The sequence below is a fragment of the Anabas testudineus genome, chromosome 12 (genome assembly GCF_900324465.2).
Source record: "Anabas testudineus chromosome 12, fAnaTes1.2, whole genome shotgun sequence".
In the NCBI taxonomy this organism is placed as follows: Eukaryota; Metazoa; Chordata; class Actinopteri; order Anabantiformes; family Anabantidae; genus Anabas; species Anabas testudineus.
The window spans coordinates 18,695,208-18,716,250 of NC_046621.1; the positions used below are offsets into that span (position 1 = coordinate 18,695,208).

General features: G+C 38.5%; 1 protein-coding gene across 1 annotated transcript in view; it reads right to left on the bottom strand.

Moving 5' to 3' along the window:
- syne3 (spectrin repeat containing, nuclear envelope family member 3) overlaps positions 1–16,418 on the bottom strand; it is a 37,161-nt gene extending 20,743 nt beyond the window's left edge. The window contains exons 1-10 of the mRNA XM_026354347.1: positions 16,302–16,418; positions 12,237–12,394; positions 10,923–11,095; positions 10,032–10,341; positions 7,748–7,903; positions 6,867–7,226; positions 3,921–4,057; positions 2,161–2,335; positions 1,547–1,729; positions 30–173 (exon numbers count right to left, since the gene is read on the bottom strand). Of these exons, the coding sequence (XP_026210132.1) occupies positions 30–173; positions 1,547–1,729; positions 2,161–2,335; positions 3,921–4,057; positions 6,867–7,226; positions 7,748–7,903; positions 10,032–10,341; positions 10,923–11,095; positions 12,237–12,380 (1,782 nt within the window). The 5' untranslated portion in view covers positions 12,381–12,394; positions 16,302–16,418. The remainder of the gene's footprint in view (positions 1–29; positions 174–1,546; positions 1,730–2,160; positions 2,336–3,920; positions 4,058–6,866; positions 7,227–7,747; positions 7,904–10,031; positions 10,342–10,922; positions 11,096–12,236; positions 12,395–16,301) is intronic.
- Positions 16,419–21,043: the final 4,625 nt, after the last annotated feature.

Sequence of the window (21,043 nt, forward strand, 5' to 3'; positions counted from 1 at the left end):
TTTTGTCTCCAGCCAGGAATTAAACTTACCCTGAATTGGTCTACCTGGCTTTTCTTGGCCAGGATGTCAGGCTGGAGGCTGTCTATTGCCACCAATCGGTCTTTGAGATCAGTCAGCTTAGAGCGAATCAACTTATAGGCATCACCAAAGTCCTTGGTTCTTGAGATTAATCCCTAAAGAGGAAAAATGTGTAATTACAATGCCAGTCATTGACAGTTAGTTGAAGCCAGAGTATGCGGTCTGTTTTCACCTCTCTAATGAAATGAGCTCTGCAGAAGGATCTTGAGACCTGACCTTTAAAACTGTCGTGCTTTATCACATCTTTCAAATTCTATTTTTACTTGAATTTTACATTTCAATTCATAGCTTTGACTGACAGGCCTAATGATTAGCAGGATGTAATTATGAATCTGTGACTGTGCTCTTTGTAATCTCCTCTGCAGGGAGATGACAAAGACAAATGTAATATGGTGATAAACCAGAGAGGTTGTGGTGTTATTTTTAGACTATATCTTGCTTGGCTGACAGCCTAAAACTCCACTGTCATTCATTTGTATTGACATGTATCATCTGCGCATTGGGAAAAATACTGACCATGCCAAGAACAAGCTGCTTGGCTGTTTGTGAAACTGATAATCATGGTCTAATATTTGATTTCATTGTCACAAATAGCTTCATACAAATCATCATTTTTTATTTTATTGCTTATTATTATTGCTTATTTTGTACTCCCAATTTAGTCATCTATGCACAAAGTTTGGTAATACATGCACTTAATTTAGTTTTTTTTCCCATGGTACCTCCTGGATGCTTTTAACAAGAAATTAAACCCCTCTCCACTGTTCCAGAGAACTGCTGCAGTGAATAAACCCATGGAGCTACCTTTTGATGTATAATTATGATCACTTGTCAAGCTAAAATACATGTATATGTATTTGTTATAACTTTACAAGTTATAGTTTTACTTTATTTAGTTTAGTTATTTTGGATAATTCTTTTCTTTACCATGAGGAATTTGATATTTTGAAAGTGTGCCGTACAAATGACTCTAATCAACTTATTTCGAGCAGTTTGCAACTTGGACTTCATGTTTAATGTTCAAAATGGGATTTGCCAGAAACAACAATTGTTCACAATGTACTTCGGGGAACATAAATGACTACTTTCATGCAGTTTGGAAATGCAAACCAGTACACTCTCAGTAACAGAGAAACTTTACACCATCCTTAGCTGAAGAATACCCACATTGCCATCTGTCTACCTCCTCTGAAATACCAATCTGCTCATGAATAATGCCTTTGAGGACTTTTGACACTACACTGAAACTGAAATAGGCCTAAAATTCCCTATGATTAACTAGGAGGAACAGCACTTTTAAAATCTGAAGACACTCAATAGACAGATTCATTACGTGGGCTACACATTGGGCAATAAAGTCTGCATAAGGTTGTTAGGTTACTTGTCCAAGCCAGTAGCTTTGCTATAGCGTTGTTATAGAATTAACATTCAATTTTCGATGCCGGGAGTGACAGTAACATGGTGGTACCTGTAGTCTGCTCTTCCTCTGCAATAGCTGAGTGTGCAGCAGCTCCCGGTTCCTGATGGCAGCAGTTAGCTCACCCTGCAGACCATCTGACCTCTCAGGACCAAACACAGAGTCCAGCAGTTCTCTTTTCACCTGCAGAAGCCTGAAACGCTCCTGCATCTGGATACTGTCCTTTAGCAGATGCTAACACAGAGAACAAAAATGAAAAACACATCAAGTCTGTTACTCTTTACTTTCAATCCCTAGTTTCTAAATGCTCCACACCTGTGTTAGGGACCTACACTAATATCAATGCTAATACAACTTCATGATCAAATCCACATACTTAGCAACACATGAATACAGAATATCATGCAGCACTTCACACAGAATTTTTATGACTATACTACAGTGCAGTGCAGTGCAGTGATGGTGATGAAACTCTTACATAAGCTTTGACTTTGAAATTTCTTTTGCTGCAGACTTTAATTGGAGAGTTATAAATCTTTCTGATATTTTCTTGTTCCACATAACAATGGGATCAGCTGGCCCTACTGTAATCTCTAGTTAAAATAGGTGTGGCTAGGCAAAATATGTTCATTTGTTTGTTTGGACCTAGAAAATACAATAATTACCTCTATGTTCTGGACTAACATGGCAATGTGGGAGAAGTCTGTGACCTTAGCAGAAGCCTCCAACACCTGGGAGACCATGTGGCTCCACTGGGCGTAGACCAGTAGTGGGTCCTGGAGGATGTTTCTCAGCCCTGACTCTGACTCTGAACACAGCCTGGTCACTCTGCATTTCACGCTGGAACATTAGCACACAAAGGATTTACACTAAAGAACTCTGTAGAGAAACCTTTAAGAGTTGCATCATATAACTTATTATTTTCATGAAGTAAGTAAATAAAAAACCTGGCATATGCAACATTTTAAGCACCCTATTAAGTCAATATTTAAAAAAAAATATTATTTCCTCTTGTCACTCTCTTTTGCCCGCAGTTCATTGTCTTGCACACACACATTCCCACAGATTTTTACTGATGTTCAGGTCAGAGGACTGTGGTGGCCTTTCCAAAAACTTCACTTTGTATCTCTTTCTGTTTATGGTGATTGTTTGAGGTTGGTGTGGGTCCATTGTCATGTTATGGTCTCTTTTAGTTTAGTTTAGTTAAGTTTGATAACTAGCATGGCTATCTTGGCTGACTGCAGGACATCACACAGAACTTTATTTTACTCTCTCTTCTATCCATGAAAACTGCCCTGTGACACAGGCTGCCACACAACTTTTATTTTTTAATTTTACTTTATGAAATAAAGAAACTGCGGGCAGGGGCATTGACATTCTTCAATCAGCAGTCAGTCAGATGAAACCTCTGTTGCAGTTTGCAAATATTAAATTAAATGGACTAAATGTTACATTTTGAGTATTTGGATTTTTTTTGGGGGAGGGATATTTTTCACTGGCATTACTTGGTTTCTTATATTTATTTTCTGTATTTTATCAATATTATTTACACATATGCTGAGTTGGACCAATGTTGAAAAAAGAGAATAAAACATTCCTAACTTTTTCTATTATAGAATGAAAAACTCTGTGCCATGTTGAAAGTCTAGTCTACACTAAAATCAATGAAGAAAAACCTATTTGTTTTCTTTAGTAAAATAACCTTGAGAGGAAAGAATATAATTCATGGAGTGATATACTTACTTTTCTTTGTTTTGCCTGTGTAACTGTGTAAAGTATTAGCAAATGGCACAGATAAAGTATTCAGTATTTTCTTGTCCAATGTGTAAGGACTAACTGAAAGAATATATTAGTTTAAACACAAATTTAAACTGTTTGTAATGTTTCAATATTCACATGTATCAAGAGCCATATCTAACACCCAGCTACTGTAATCCCAAATAAATGCAGTCAAATGTTAAATCTCTACTTTCACATTTGATAGTCTCGAGTGAGACAATGACAGTAACTTAAGTTTATATAACTTCTCAGCTCAACCGGTTGTGGCAGATGGCCACCCACCCTGAGCCTGGTCCTACAGAAGGAAGTTTTTCCTTTCCACAGTGCCTAGTGCTTGTGAAGTGTAATTGTTGGGTTTTCAATATAATTCGGTATGCAGTTATATTTTAGTAAGGTCTTAAACCTTACACTGTAAAGTGCCTTAAGATAATTTTTGTTGTGATTTGGTGCTATATAAATAAACTGAGTCAAGAAATGATGGTTCTAAGTAACTGAGAGCCTAATAAGATGAAGCAAAATCTTACTGAGGCAAATCCAAAGATTTAGAGGTGCCGGTTAAGTTTTAATATTATTTATATATATCACCTATGTTTGACCTACAAGGCATTGTTTTTTTATGGTTTGTAACCAGTGCCTTGTCACATACCTCTGATGCTCTTTGACAAGAGCTAGGACATCATCAGAAAGGTGGCGTGAGTCCTCTGAGAACCTGAAGAGCTCTTTCAGCTGAGTTTTCAGAAAATCCACTTGGGACTCCTCCCCTGCCAGTGTATTCCTTACATCCTGAAACATGCAAACAAGAAAACAACTAAGTATTGTACGTCAAACTTCCTGATTATTTCCAGATTTACATAAAAATATCACACATTTTTGGACTCTACAGTAAGCAGGGCAAGTAAGTATTTGCACATTTATTGTAACAATGGAAACTTCATGCCTGACATTGGCATGGCAACATCAAATGTAGCCATATTTACTCTTAGCAGGTGCAGCTGTAAGATCTGTGAAAGTAGTCCATTTAAAAGCAGAGTTGGAGTAAATGAAACTAATCAGGTCAACATTATTAATAATTCTAACTACTCATAAAGCGACACAGGTTTTTCTGTACTTTTTCAAAGACTTTTTTTCTATGGTATTATGCAATAATGGAAATATTATATATATAACATTATATAACATTAGTTCAATCCAGTCCCAGCTCTGATCTGTGAGTCATCGGTGCCATTGAACATTGAATCAGTCACCAGCAAGTTTCCAAAATCCAGTTGACTTTCGGCTTCTTCATACCATCGGTTTGACTCCTTAGAATGTAGGGTATATCAGTACGTGTCCTAAAGACAAGTAAGGCAAACTACAGTACATATCATTCACTTAATCCACAAATTACAATGTACCCTTGTAGTTATATGGTAAAACTTAACACATATTTAAACAACTCAGCAACTCAACACGTATTTAATCAGACCACACAATGGTGTGTTACTTAATATTTAAGTCATTAGTGGGGCATGCTTTTCTAGTATTTCTGTCCAGAGTCTGTCCAAGTATATTTTGAATAGTTAAAAAAACAGTTACATTGGCATTTCTGCAATGCAGATCGAGTAGATCACAATCCATTTTACACCTTAAACTCAAAATGAAAACAGTGAGGTGACAGCCTGTCTAGATTGCAGCAGATGACAGCCAGATGAGTCCACCAGACTCCACCACATTCTGCATTCCAGTCACACCCAACAGAGGCAATTCCACAGGTAGAAAGCTCCTCTGTAAGATTCTCTGTGAACAGTGTCTTGCTGGTTCTTCCACCTATCTGTCACATGCTGGAAACATGTACAGAAAACTTATGAAAGCTGAGGCAAAACTTGTCACATTTATTCCCACTTTTCTGCCACCTGATGGAATGGAACTGCTAGTCAATCCACAGCCAGAGGTGACTTGCCAAAAAAAGAAGCAGATGAACCTGGTATATGTCACAATGTGAGGCGCCTGGATAGAAATAATCATCTTGTTGAGACTGTACCACACCTAACTGAGGTATTCAGTGGATCCACAAAAGTGAAAAAAGCTGATTCACTGACAGGTTTCTAGTGTGTTAGGTTGTAAAATATACTGTGATGGAAATAAATGATCTGGTGGATACTCATCATATCAGGACAGATAGGACAGAAGGGATGAGTTTTACGTAAAGAAGAAGAGTATGAGAGATGACATAAAAATGACAACAAAGGAATACAAAATGAAGGTGTGTAGCCTTAGAGAGCAACAGATAACAGTCGAAGGTGCTGGGTAGGACAGCTGGAGTGCAAAGGATTTTGGTATGCTGGAGAGGACTTGAGTGGATTTTGCAATGCAAAAGCAAAAAGTATTTAAAATGACTTAGTCTCAAAAGTGGCCATAGCACTGAATTTCCAGGTACGAACTAGTAACAAGAAAACATCTAAGGTTATGAGCCTACTAAAATTGGGTTAAGAACTGTGCAATGCATTTTTAAAGACTGGAAGGATAGTTAAGAACCAACATCTTCAAGGATGAAATGTGGTCGTCATCAATTAAACGTTTAGTGAAATCAAATCATAGAAAAATAACAGCCGAACTTACAGCTATGTTCAATATTGAAAATAGCTTTTCTTACATGCACAATGTGAAGGGAACTCAAAGGATTGGGACTAAATAGCTGTGTAACCTAATTATTAGACCATGTGGTCATCCCAAGAATGAACGAAGGAATGATGACAGAAAAGAACAAATTGTGCTTCTTAAAGTGTGATGCGAGATTACACAACAGACCAGAAAGTTGACGTTAGATTTAGTACCTGAGGGTACTGAAAAAAAGATTGAGACTTTAACTCAAGTCATATTTTTAAATCCTTTTTGCTTCTGCATTGCAAAATCCACTCTTTTGCACTCCAGCTGTCCTACCCAGCTCCTTCTACTCTTGTCTGGCTACACACCTTCATTTTGTATTCCTTTGTTGTCATTTCTATGTTTTCTCTCATACTCTTCCTCTTTACATAAAACTCATCCCTTCTGTCCTATCTGTCCTGATATGATGAGTATCCACCAGATCATTTACTTCCATCAAAGTATATTTTACAACCTATCTGACACACTAGAAAGCTGTCAGTGAATCTTGAATCAGTGAATTTTTTCACTTTTGTTTCTTTTCTCCAACCACACTGTCTAGGATATAAGTATAGAATGGTAGGTGGCACTTTACACTGTTCCATGCCTTGAGGACAATAAACAGGGCTGCACTGGTGGAAAATGCAACTCTGTAAAATCCAATGAAATGACTTAATTCAAAATGAAAGTGGACAGATTTATAGTATGCATTTATAGTTTAACAGATGCCAAAGAGATACCATAGAGATCAATGAGAACAATGAGGAAATCTGTAAGGCTACCACACCGGCAGCTGCTTTATCTTTGGTCATGACTATCTTAAGGTAAACACTGGCAATATATTAATTGTGTTGTTGCTGTGTTGCGTTGTAACAATTCAGAATAACCATCAAGGACCACATTATGCGGTCATTACTGCATTTATTAATAATATTAACAATAACTGCTGTTGTGTTTAAAGAAAACCTACCCTGTATTTCCTCCACTGGCCCACCATCTGCTCCTCAGTGCAGCCTGTGGGGTCCCCAGCCGTGTGGCTAGTCTCCAGTTCCTGGTCGAGCCCCTGCAGCAGCACCCTGAGGCGCCCAATGTCTTCTTCCAGCTGCTGGCACCTAGTCACATACTGACTGTGAGAGTTCAGGCTGACACGGAGGCCATCCTCTGCCTCACACAGGCCCTGTCTCAGCCTGTGCCAGCCCAGCCTCAGCTCCTCGGCCTCCTCCACCACCACCTCTGCCCCCGCAGGGGAGGTGTTGCCCCTTAGCGCCTCTACCACACCCTCGATATGCTGGAGGGTCTTTTCCTCACTGGCTACACTGTCATCTAGAGCCTGATGCAGGAACACAAGCACAAACAACACCTTAACTTGGGTTAGAAAGGTACAGCTTGAGGTATATTATACACTATACATATGACTTCTGAAAGTCTTACACATGTCAGTCACTTATAAAAGTCAGGTGAAAACAGTGAGAAGATTAATTACCTGTAGTACAATTGCTTACAAGTTAAAGTTACAACAATATACAGTTTTTATGTTTAGTGCATTCAATTTACTGTAAGTTCCACAGCTCGAGTTGTGCTCAGTGCATACTTTCCTTCTGCTGTTCTCACTTTCTCTTTTTAATACAATTAATGTTTTTTACTAATTAGTTCCACAATTTACCAATGAGAAGAATAATTAGAATAACTATATTAATTTTAGGTTCAGATAACAAAAAGTATGTTACATGTAAAACAGTAGAGAATATTTAACTTGGCCTCTACCTTTTCCACTGCTGAAAAGAACAAAAGCAGCTTTCAAGATTGGCAATATGAACAGCAGTTACTTAATTCTCTTCCAGTGAGTCTCACTTGTAAGGCTTTGAGCTTGTTCTCGCCTGTATCCTCCTTCTCCATCAGATCAGTTAGCTCCTTGGTTTTTGTCAGCAGCCAGGACTGGAATTTCTGAACGCAGCCTTGGTACATCTGGTGCTCCTCAGCAATCTTCTGAAGCAGCGTCAGACGCTCCTAGCACAGCAGGAGACATACCTCGTGGTAATTTTTAGCATCGCGCTGCTCAAAATGAATCAAGATCTTCCAGCACACATCACAGACTGCACATTTGGGTTTCTGAGCAAGGAGCCTGAATGTGAATGTAAATTCTCAGGTGAAACTCTTCCTGTGCTTCCTGTTACTTGAACTACATGTTGAAAGTTTACACAAAAGGAAAACAGAGACTACCAAACTGATAGGAGGCACTTTTGAGGAAATATTAAACCACTCAGCATTATTTAAATCAAAACTTTACAATTTGGAATCGCAAATACATCTTTGCCAGCAGGCTGGTTTGATTATGCGCAAGCATGATGTAGGTAAAACCTTACGTGGGTGTGCGGTTAAATAGAAGTGACGTCTGAAAAGGGAAGAGGAAGAGAAGCCTCACTGTGCCGCTCATGCAGGAGAAAAGCAGCCTATGAGCATTTGTTAACGTTGACTAATCCAGCAGTGTCTCCACACCACATGTAAATAATGAAAAGTCTCAGAAGTCTGAAAAACACAGGCAACCATTTTCCTACTTCTCAGTATCAGGATCTGATTATGAATACAGAGAATAAATATCAGCACATTTTCCTTCTACCTTGTGTGGCTGAGGGGCTTTCTCAAAAAAACTGAGTAAAAAACAAACAAGGATTCAAGTTAGAAAAGCTTCTTATTGTTTATAATACTAATTAAGGGCTCACTGATTTGTGGACACATTCACACAAACCGACAGTTCAGTTATAGACACACAGACAATCAGAGACCCAGACACATATTTTTGTATGGCAGTCATTGTGAGGACACTCATTGACAAAACGCATTCCCAGTTCCCCCTAGGCCATCTACTCTGTATCAATTTTTAATGAATCACAATGTACCATCTTACCCTAACCATCACAACTAACTGCCCCACCCTAAACTTTATACTAACCCTAACCCTAAAACCTAGTCCTAAGCTCACAATTGCTCTTTAAAGCCCCTTTTCATTGTCAGGATCAGCTAAAATGTCCTCACTTTGCACAAATGTCCTCACTCCAAAGGTTATCTTGGTCCTCACAATGATAGCCCCCCACACACAAACACACACACTCCATCTCCCCTGCAAAATCAGTTCAGCAATTTGACCACAAGGCCCCAATTTCTGTTCCCTTTGATCCTCTACAAAACATACTCTACAGCTTTGCCAACAGTATTTACCGTATACATGTGTGCAGGGGTGTAAATGTGTGTATCAGCGCGTGTGACTTTGGTGGTTTCTTACTGTGCTTCCTGTTACATAGAAGTGGTTCCTCATTCAAACAAAATAATCCTTTTTGGTTTTACTCAAGAAGATGCATGCTACATCCATTTAACAGTTTAATTTCATTTTCTTTCTCTATTTCTTTAGTTCTTCTTATTTCCTTGACTTCTCTGCCCCTCTGCTTTTGGTTTCTAAAACATTTTTCTATGTGCATTCCACCAGCTGACCTGTTTGCATGCTAACAAAAGCCACAAACTGTTGTATTAGCATAGAGGAAGAGTTACAGGATGAAAGCGTGGCTCTGTCCAAACATGTGCACTGTAAATGGCTCATAAGTTTAAGCTAAGCTGTGAGGTACTTGAGTATTACAGCTGTTATCCATGCTCAAAGCTTTTGGGGAAAAAAGAAAGAAAAAAAAAAAGATTCATGACATTTTGCTCTCATGAGTTTTATTTATGGCGACATCTAAATAGATGGATTCACCTTGCATAAAAACTGCAAGTAGATAATTAAAAAATGTTTTTCTACAGAATACTATCAGAAATTATTATATAATTATTAATAATATTATATAATGTTATGTTATAATTAAAATATCAGAAAAAAAGGATCATTCTCAGATTTGAATATGTTATGTTATGGGTTATGGAGTGTTAAACAAAACAAAACTATTCAAAGACCTCTCAAATTTTAGAAAACTGCCAGATGGAAGATTTAAGGATACAATGTCATCGCTGCACCTTTTACACAGCCCTTGTGACTCTGAGCATATTTGCACTTTCTAAACAAGTACTGTATGTACAAAGTTTAAATTTATTTATCTACAGACTATAGTCAAATCATCTCAGAGTCAAACAATGCAAGTAAGCATCTCACCTCAGCTCTGTCCCTCACATTGTTATAGGCTTCTCGCAGCCTCTCTTGTGCTTGGGAGTCCACACTGGGGTCCTGGGTTCTGTTGTGCAGCGCAGCAGCTTCATCCAGCAGCCTCTCCAACAGTGTTGCTTGGCCATGGACATCACTCACCATCACTCTTTGCTGGTCCACCTGCCAAAGCTTCTCCTTCACCCCAAGTTGCAACTCCACCCCAGTGTCTAGGCTGCGCTGTTGCTTCATCAGCCACAGCTCAAACTCCTCATAAGCCTTCAGGTACTCACTCCAGTGAAGCCACACCCACTCGATGCGACTGGGTGTGAGGTGAGACAAAACGAGGAAGAATTTATCCTTTAATCTCTGTGTCACTTTGCAGTACACCAACAACAACTGCAAACCTAGGAGAACTGTCTCAGACAGGTCAATTAGCACATCTACAATTAACCTTGATGAGTTTTACAGTAAGTGAGAATAGCCCATGTGTTTAAGTAAGATCAGTCTAAGGGTATGGTTTGGGTAGTGGGCCTTGTATTAACAGGTCAGATCATATGTGGATTTGATTTAGAGACTGGTGTGAGCAACAGTTCCATTCTGGTACTGAGCTGTGTGGGTGTGGGTTTGCAAAATTGGACCTGAGCAAGACCCTGCCATGAAGGTGAGAACGGAAAGAGCCAACAATGTTCAGGATAATATTGAGGGTAAGTCAGAAATACATGGTGTAACTGAAATTAGTTTTTCAGAAGAATTACACACTGAACAGTGATTGTAGCCAAAGCTGACATTAGGCCAAACTAGACATTAGGAACTAGACATGTGGAACACCATAAACTAAGAGTACACGCACTGTACAGCTGAAGTGACCTACACTACAAGTCAGTATGTAATGAGCAGTACCTGTGACAGTGAATGATGTAGGTGCAAGTCTCCTCCCACTGACTCTTCAGATCTTTGAGCTTTGCATGGGTCTGGTTCCTCAGCTCTTCGTCTGCACTCTGAAGAAGGTTCTCTGCTGCCACCAATGCCATATCCATTTTCACACGACCTTCATGTTCAGACTGATGTATTTTCTGCAATTGAACAGAGCACAGGGACATCCGTTTTAGTACTCAGAAGAAGTGTACACACTGTACCTGGAAATCAGGCATTCACAACATGTGCCTATACTGACTAAGCGTGTAATTAGAGTAATTAAAACAAATTTGACATGACCAACAGTAACTTTCTCCAACACCATGAATCAATGTTAAAAAATCTCAAAATCAACACATTTGCTTTTATCCTATTAAAGTTTTTGTGCTGCTACCTGCCTACCATCTCTGACAGAAGACAATGAACAGACAGTCCTTGAAGTGGATGCTGTAACAATGACCCTGAAAACTACATGAAAGTCTCAATAATTGATGTATGAGAAATTCCACTTGAAAGGTTACATGCAAAACGTCTGAGAACTCAATTAAAGGCAAAAAATTAAAAAAATGCTGAACTGTCTCTGGATCATTAAGGAGGACATGGTAGAGAAGTATATAGTGAATCATTATGCACAATCAGTATATGATTAATGTCATGCTTCATTCTAACAACATACAATATATTTCTGTAAATCTGATTTAAAGCAAACAATGTACACAAGTTTAACCACAAAACTATAAACTACGCTAAAATAACATCCTTATTACCCTTTATTCTTTAAATCTCTCTTAACTAAGTATTATCTAACATAAGGACGTCCGTGTAACAGCTCTGAAACCAAGACCATGACCATGACACACATATCTACATTTCTGTTTTGTCTTGTGGAACTGCAAAACATGCTAACCCATTTGTGACCCTGTTGCTGACAACCCACTTTTCTCCAAATGTCAGTCATATATTAATAGCAGCTCCCTGGTGACAGCAAATTCAAAACAATAATATAAGACCAATTACATGTCATTATTATTATTATTACTTTCAAACTTTTGAGACCTGGTCTCTTAAGGAACTGCATTTTTACTGCAGTTCTATATCTTATATATGTATCTTTTTCGCAACTTAATCAATTATTTATTTTTATTTATTTCTGAAATGTCATTAAGTACTGGTCAGAATAAAGAATCCTCAGAAACTATCCCCTGCTTAAAGGCCAGAAACTGCTGCTGTCTATGCTCTGGAGAGAACGACTGTAAGTAGCAGTGGGTGATGAATCAAGCAGTAAGTGAGGCAACTGACTTCAGTCTCCCTGAGTCGGGCCTCCAAGGCATCACGGGGCCCCTGGGTGTTGTCATTGGCCTTCAGTCTCTCCTGAATGGCCTGCATCCAGGAGAGGGCCGTGTCCAGGTTCTCCGAGAACTCCTGCAGCTCCTGCTGTGTCATGACTAGTCCCAGGCCTGAAAATAAGACCAGCAGTAAAATTGGAAATCAGCAAATAAACCTAACAAACAGTTTTCTGCATACCTGCTGACATTTCACGAAGTTCATTAATATTCACAACAAAACATAACCACGGCAGTTTGCCACACAAGCACTGTACTGTATGCCACCATGTAGCACTCCAACATAGACTGTTTGCAAATAAGTGTAAAATGTGCTTTAGGTAAACGCAAGTGAAATTATACAAGTCAAGCTAAATGATTATTAGTTAAAATGCTGTTAGGTTGTGCATGAACATGTTGTAACCTGCACACTTCACATTAATTACTCAAGTTGGGCATCTAATTAATCAGAGAGTGCAATATTAATATTTATCAGCCGTTAAATTCTCACAGTCTGAGATTTAATGAGGTAAAGTCTTCACTGTGGAGTCATCTGGAGGTTAATGTGGTGCTGCTTAAATATGCTCTTCTCAAAAACAGTACAAAAATTAGTTTTTATTTGCCTGCACAAACAATCCAAAATCTACTTTGGGGTGCCAAATTTAATGATATGCTAACAGATGAAATGTGTCCTGCACACTTGTTAATGAAGTTATATTTCAGAAAAAAAGGGGACAGCAATAGGTCAGAAGAAAGGACACATTTACCACTACAGTTATCTGAGCCTCTATTGGAGCATTGCAACACCAGCAAAGCTTTAGACTAAAGTAGCCTGATAACATTAAAATGAAACCAATATAAAACTGTTTTTTAGATCCATCATCTGGATCTTTAGGTCTCAGTGACAAAGAGTTGTGAAAGACTTTCTTCATGCAACAGAAACATTTTTCTGTTCATCGTGTGCAGTTTTTTTCATAATAATAACATCATCACTGAGACAGCAGAATATGAATTTGTTATAAATATAGTCATATTTACATATATTTACATAATCTATATTTCCTAAATTATTTGGGCTAATAATGCATTTGTACAAATCCGTATAACCATAACCTGGAATAATGAATCTACAAACCGAATAGCAATAACTGTGATGCAAACAATAAATACATGCTTGTCAATCCAATCCAACAAAGGAAACTTTTTTTTTTTTAAATTAGACCAACTCTAAAGTTTGACTGGCAGCTAATCCACAGATAACAGATGAGAAAAAGGTTGTCTCATGTGTCTAACTGTTTCCTTGGTTGCTCTCTCCTCACATGCTTTCCTTTCATCACTGTACCTTTAGGGAGGGATACAGATGAAAGGAAAGAATGAGGGAAATCCACCCATTGTGTGATGCACACTCTATCCAGAAAAACATTTTTTTAGGTGCCACAAAACAAATTTCATTAAAGTGACCTAGCCACCATGCTACTATCCAGCCTCCAGTTCCCTTTGAGGGATGTGACACATGGGCAATCAGTAAACATCTTGGCCTAGCTTTTGTAGTATGTCTACACCAGTTTCCCTGTGTTTCTGAGAAAGACCACATTGATTGGCTGCCCCTTATGAAATCTGTGCACAAGATTCATTGTCATTTACAACTTCTTATTCGACATAGTTTTCAGATACTTATATGAAGACCATCTGTGGTGACTGATGCCTTCCCTTTTTAAATGATGAATACAGACTACTGCCACTAGCTGGTATAAATAATAATTTTTTAGTGCTACTTTTTGGCCCAGACAAAGGCAACGTGAGGCAATGAAACTCTTGGTTCTCTCTAGTACTTTAATTTGGCTTGGTGTGTCAAAGCACTAATACATCTTTGAAGGCTTGAAGATGCCAAAGATGTAGCTTAGAATAAGCACCATATTTTGCATTTGAAGGCAAGACGTTGTATATTAGAAGCTAAGAAAGATATCTTTGCACAACCACTCCAGGACGAACACTTGGTTAGTGAAAACACAGTAACTCTTCCCTCCTGCTGCCGACAAAACTATCAACATTTGTTACACATTGACATGTGACCAGATACTTGTTAACTGTTAAAGTAAAAGAAGAGCTGAGCTTGATGAAAGTAATGTCAGCTTCACCTAATTTATAAAACACTAACATGCCATCTGTGTCCCAGAAACAGAATAACTCAACTACAGTCACAGAAGAAATGTATCTGGAAAGAGTTAGTGCTGCCGGTAAAAACTAGAGCTCCATAACTCCAACTCAATGTGAGCTCAGGGCGGTGTTCTTAATACACAGATACCCAAGTTGTCCATATTAGAATATAGTCTGGATTTGTATCTGTATCTGTTTCCAGAGCAATAAATCCCCAAGACCAAAAGTGCAGGATTATCACAACACAAATGGCTCAGTTTCTTTAAGATAAAAGAGACTTCACATGAAATGATCCTAGTTTAATTACACATACTCATACATGATAAACTATACAAGAAATATAAGATACTATAAGCCAAAATCATAAAAAAGATCTGGACTGTTAAGAGACCAGTGGAGCCAGAACATATGTTGTTAAAAGTGACATGTAAAAGGGGGAAATATCATTTCATTTCAACATAAAAGTTGACTAAATGGTGAAGCAGAACTCACTCTGCTGAGAACTGAAAACTCAAAACCAAATGTAGTTTTTATGATTAGTTATGCAGCTGACTTGGAGTTACAGACACTGTTTTTACTAATTCCAGTGCATATGACCTATGCCACAGCCTGAGCCTCATTAGATAAGTCTTAGATTTAGTAAGTCAGGTAACATAAATGTGGCTTTGTTGTTTATCAGACATTTGTTAAATCTGTGCTGCTGAACTCCAGAGACTGCTTCATTAGGAGACGTCACAAAAGGAAACGTTTGGAAACCTAAGGTATAGATTTGAATGATCAACTTACTGGCAAAAATGTATTTTTCTCTTTGTAATGTGTCTGTCTCCTTCAAGAATGTGATAACTGAAAAGTTCCAGGAATTCTGTCAAATGCATTAAGGCCAGAAATGGCTTGTGCAGAAACTCAGTGTGCCCTCAGGAGATGTAACTGGGAGGAGAAAACCTGAGTGAAGACAAGTCACAGAAGCAGAGAGTGTGGATGGCAGGGAGGAGGCCTCACACTGCTGCAGCCAAGAGGCACCACAGCAATTATTATAGGGGAAATGTAACGCAGGCAGCATGGGCCGTTTTCCTGGATGACTCATTTCTCCCCAGCACAACATTCCTCCTGCCCAATATGTGCTCGTTTTGCCTCACACCATGGAAGCATCAAGAAGAAGAGACTCTTGAAACTTGAAAACATTCAGAATTATTCTACTTATGCAGAACTTTTCCTTGTATCTATTATTAACATTAAAAGCACTGGGTAGCATCATTTCACCCTACAGGCTAATATGTGAGTAAACTAGCTGGGTTTCTCTGCTGTGTAGTCATTTGAATCGTCACTTCCTGGTCTCTCTGCTGACCTGTACCGCCACAGCAGCGTTACGTTGAGTGACGCGGCCGCTGAAGCCCCTCCTCCCTCACTTTGACAGCTCGTGCGGTCAACTCGCAGTAACACCGCCTTTAATCCAGCTCACCCGCACGTGCCACTAACGGCTGGTCCGCTCGCTCTCTCTCTGTTGATCAAGCTAACTGCAGCTAGCGCCGCTCCTCAGTGTCAGGACGACAACAACTATCTACACACTGTTTCACTTGCAGTTAGAACTTCAGTCTGGCAGAAACCTCCTAAATGCTACATTATGCTAATTCTCATTGGCAATTCATGGTTAGGACTGCACTGCTAATTACAGTGCCTGGCCACAAAGGACAGCCAACCCATACTTGGGTCTTAAGCAGCTCATTATAGTAACATACGGGAAGAAAACGCACAGCTGGTGTAGAGGCTACAGAGTTTTCGTGTTTGTATGTAGCGTTAGAGGTTAGGCCTATTACCACTAAGCTAGCTGAGCAACGGTAGCACATGTATTATTCAAGAATAAGGAGTAATACACAGAAGCACTTACGGCTTTGTGCTCATCAGGTGAGGTGAGTCGCTTACTGTGAGTGCGTCCTCCTGACTGCAGTAAAGTTATGGAAGGCAGGAAGTGGAGTCCAGGCCGCCAGGGGCTGGAGTCAACAATACGCTGTCATGCTGCTTTCAAGGACTCTTTGTAAACTATAACCCCGCCCGAAAATGCAACAAAAGGTGCAGCCTTCTCTTGTAAATACAAGGGAAATTTCATTGTTTCCTATTTTGAACAAAACAATGTTTCATAAGGGCACTATTATTACTACTAATACTATCTGCAAAACACTGCAAAAAAGTGCTGGATAGTATATTCTTACATTTGCTTTAAAAATGACAAACAATGAAAACAAACTGAAACAAAGCTGTGCCAGGAATTCTGACATATACAACCATTAGTGGTATTTTCTAATAATAACCTATAATAAACCTAATAATAAGTTGATTTCATGTGTTTTACTTTTCCTAAAAGGCAAATGAGTATAATAAAGCTTATACTGGAATTTAACTGTAAAAAACAGTAATATAAAGAGAAGACTTTTTCCTTATACAGTTTGTTATGGATTAGCCTTTTTGCGAGATCTAAACTTTTATATACAATTTATGTAACTCAAATTATGCAATTGTTAAGAGCAAACAGCATTCTGTGGGATTTTAACAGACACTATGACTTTTTATTATTTTATAATTCAGTTCGGGGGAAAATAATGACTTTCAGTTTATTTGTGAACATATTTATTCTGGTTATCCATTATAAATGAACACAAGTACCTGTAGGTGGAACAAAAATAAGAATGTGCAAACCTCAAACAAACACTGAACATTGAACACAATTATTTATCAAATGCATATTTAATAGCTATTTTTAATTCCGTATTCCACTCAAATAGTTTATCTGTATTTGTGACAACATAAGGAGAATAGTCTCAGTGTTATTCACATAGTATTTCAGTACTACCAACAGCACTTGAACTCACCAGTAGACCAGCTTGAACCAGAAGAGGGAATAAATCCTTAGCAGCTGCTGACCTCAGGCCTGACACGTTACTCGTTCAAACTGCAGGACCCGTCCCACAGGCTGGATCTCATTGGAGGAAAAAACTTCTAATGTTTTCACCCGCTTCAGAATTAAGCCTACAGTAAATATAAACATGCACAGATAGACAGATTAGTGTTGTTTTTTTTAGATTTTCACTAAGCACAAAGGCATAATTGTGAATTTACATATGGTGTGTGCAACATTTGAAAAAAGTGACCTGCAGCATGTCCCTTCATGAGTCAGTTACTCTGGTCAATCAAATCTAGAAGTAGTTGAAATAAAAAGTTTGGAGTAGGCATTATGTAGAGTAACAACCTAATGCGTGGGAGTAAGAAGACAAAAATAATCACACATAGCCTTTTTATGTCTCCATACAAGTGACTGTCCATTATCCTCGTCCAGTTGGTTTACTAGAATGTGGTAGTTTATTTTTGGATCTAAATGCCATGCAAAGATTTTGTGTGCTTTACATAATCACAACTTTTTCAATGTGTTACATTCTAAATAGACAAGTGAGTTTGGTTAAGTTTTTATATTTTGTGCCGCATTTGGTTTTTACTTATTTATTTTAGTTTGTTGAGAAACAGTGAGAGAGAAAAGAAAAAATAAAAGAGCTCCATTAATCAAAATGTGACTCAGTGAAATATTTCCCTGTCTGTGACACACTGAAGTCGTGGACTCTTCGATCAAAACTGTCTAATATCAGAACTAAATGGTACAAAATTGACATAATTACACATAATTGTCAGTTATAAAGTATATTATGCAAATGTATTAGGTCTGATAATTATAGGCAATAATCTTTTTAAGCCAATATTGGGATTTTAATTGCATATTGTCACTGTAATTTTAGCTACAGATGAAATGTTTCCCCCAAAACATTAAATCCATCTTTTAAGAGAGGTCAGAGAAGGGCTGGTAGCTTTTTTTTAGCCCAGAGCAGTGTCTGCATTTTCCTCTGCTTAGTCTCCGAGAGTGGAAGACTCAGTGGACAGGGATGACATGATGCGAAGCGAGCATCACCAACTGGGTTAGCCAAACTACTGTCTTATTTTCTACATAATTCTATATATAGTTCTATTATATAGTCATATTCTGTAAGGTCTTAAATCTTACACTGTAAAGTGCCTTGAGATTACTTTTATTGTGATTTAGTGCTATATAAATAAACTGAATTAATTTAAATAAATTGAAAAAAGAAAGACAAAGAAAGAGAGAAAGATGAAAATTGTCTGTTTACTACAGTGGCATTTGTATGTCAATATGCTAAAATGAATTAATATAGCAGCACTGTGATAGACTGGTGGGGTGTCAACAATACAACAACAACATAATTATTATTATTGTTATTATATTATTATCAACAACTTAAGTTGAATATTGCAGCTTGAAATATGTACCTGACACATTTGAAATGAAAGCGCCCCACTAGAAGTCATGTTAACATGAATATCCATGAGGGTTGTATGGAATATTTTCAGTAAATGCTAAGATTCCCTGTATAAAACAATGGAAGTACTATACTCAAAGTACATGACCCACTATGCTCCTGTCTTCAGCATTGGCAGCAATAATCTCATGGGATCCAGGCGGCTGCAGTTCCAGGCGTCACGTATGTCTTTACCTGTTGCACCACCTTATACCATGATAGGAAATGACTGGTTCCTATTCAGTTCTGATAGTTAGCAAACTAATGTGAAGTTACTGGTTAGATTTAACTAATATAAAAGAGAGATTCTTTTAATAGAGTAAACATGACCTATCAGAGGCTAACAGTATTATTATGTCAGTGATCAGTCAGCTCAATGATACACAGCAGGAAACTACTAAGATGACTAGCCTGTCTGAATTTCATGTAAAAATTTAGATAGACGTTTTCCAAAAAAGGATTAAAGATTCCGCACAACCAAATCCGCAGGAATTTTCTTGCATTTATTTCAAGCTTCCGTGTCAGAGGGAGGTAGCACAAACGGGCATGCAATTCACCTTCTTCAGTGTGCAATTTCTTTTCACCCCTGTGCTGACACAGAAGCTTGAAATAAATGCAAGAAAATTCCTGCGGATTTGGCTGTGCGACCTCTTTTATCTTTTTTTTTTTTCAAATGAACTTTGGTTGAATGCTCCCAGGGCTTCTGTCTTTTTTGTCTCTTGGTGAGTGCTATGTTCTTTATGTCTAATATAAAAGTTAAACCATAGACACAGATTGTTCCCATAGCAGTGTCTCCTGTCATATAGAGGAACACCGCTAAACAACAGTTGTTGGAGAGAGTAGAATCTGAATATATTTATGTGGTAACACTTTATTAAATGGAGCTCAGAGCCAACAGAGCGTGAGTGCTGCTGTGACTTACATAGCTGGTGCAGGCTGTTGGAAACTGTGGCTTATTGTCACTACCCCCTGCAGCTACTGGCTGCTACTTGTCTGCTTTTCAGGCGAGTCACTGTTCATGTCAAATGAGCCGATTTCCTTCTTTACTGATTTTTATTTCTCATTGCAAAAGTGGACTGGCTAGCAAGGCTAACAAACTTGTTTAAGAAGGCTAGGCTGTAACCTGGGAGGCAAACGAGCCACTGATGCCAAAAAGACACAGATACTATTCAGTATTTTTATGAACTTTCCTTTGTCTGGAGACTTTTGTGAGGAAATGATTATGTGACTATTTAAGTAAGAGAGACACACATAGACTTTCTAAAGCATGGGGGGCTTCGCCCACCTGCATTCCCAATTAAATTACACCCTTGACAGTTCACTCAACCTTCACTCAAAAGCTTATTCTAATCCACAAACAGTCTCAACCAGCACCAGCATTCAAATCACTCAATTTTGGGAGCATTTATTCTATTAAAGCTTGCTTTGCTTGTGCTGGAATAAGATCTGCTCCTGAGGGTACTTCTTAATAAATCCAAGCAGCAGTCGGGGATTCAGCAGGAGGCACAACAAACCCTGTGGGGCTATGGAGAACACAACGCACAGCTCCTTTTCAAGGTCTCATGTCTGAGCCGTCACACTGTAGGTTAGGTTGAGCCTAGACTGCTTATGGTTCCTGTTTCTGTTCAAAGATAGGCTCTGGCTTACTGGATATGATTAATCTTAATCTGGCCCTTTATTGAATCCTGAGGTCTCCTTTATCAAACCATGTGCAAACCATGTTACAAATGTGTGTGCAGGGACTGTTTCTACAAACAGGAAATTGCTAACGAAGTTGCACACACACAGCTTTACATTTGATTATAAATGTCACCTGTCACCTATACCCATCTGACCCCCTAAATGCCAAATATAGACCAGTATCCAGAATCTGTAGTGCTACTGTACTTTTCATGTGACAAACAAGAAGTTACAATACTATAGCAAAAATCCTGTAGCATCCTAAGGGCAGGCATGTGAGATGGATTCTCCTGTGTTCCTACTGGCAGTATTGTGTTTGACATTGTGTTCTATAAGGTTTCCACTACCGTCACACTTCATTGGTGCCTTACAAGTTGTTTTTACGAGGGAATGAGCTCAGACCGTGAAGTGCATGAATCCTCTTGAGACCCCCAACTGTGCAGATATGGGGGGTGGTGGGCTCTTAAGGAAAGAAGTTATGGCAGTTTTCAGCACATTGAAATATGGTAGTGTCAGTCTAACCTCTATGCGTTTAATAATATCTTATATAGTAACTTAAAACCAGATCACCACAGTCACATATACAAATATG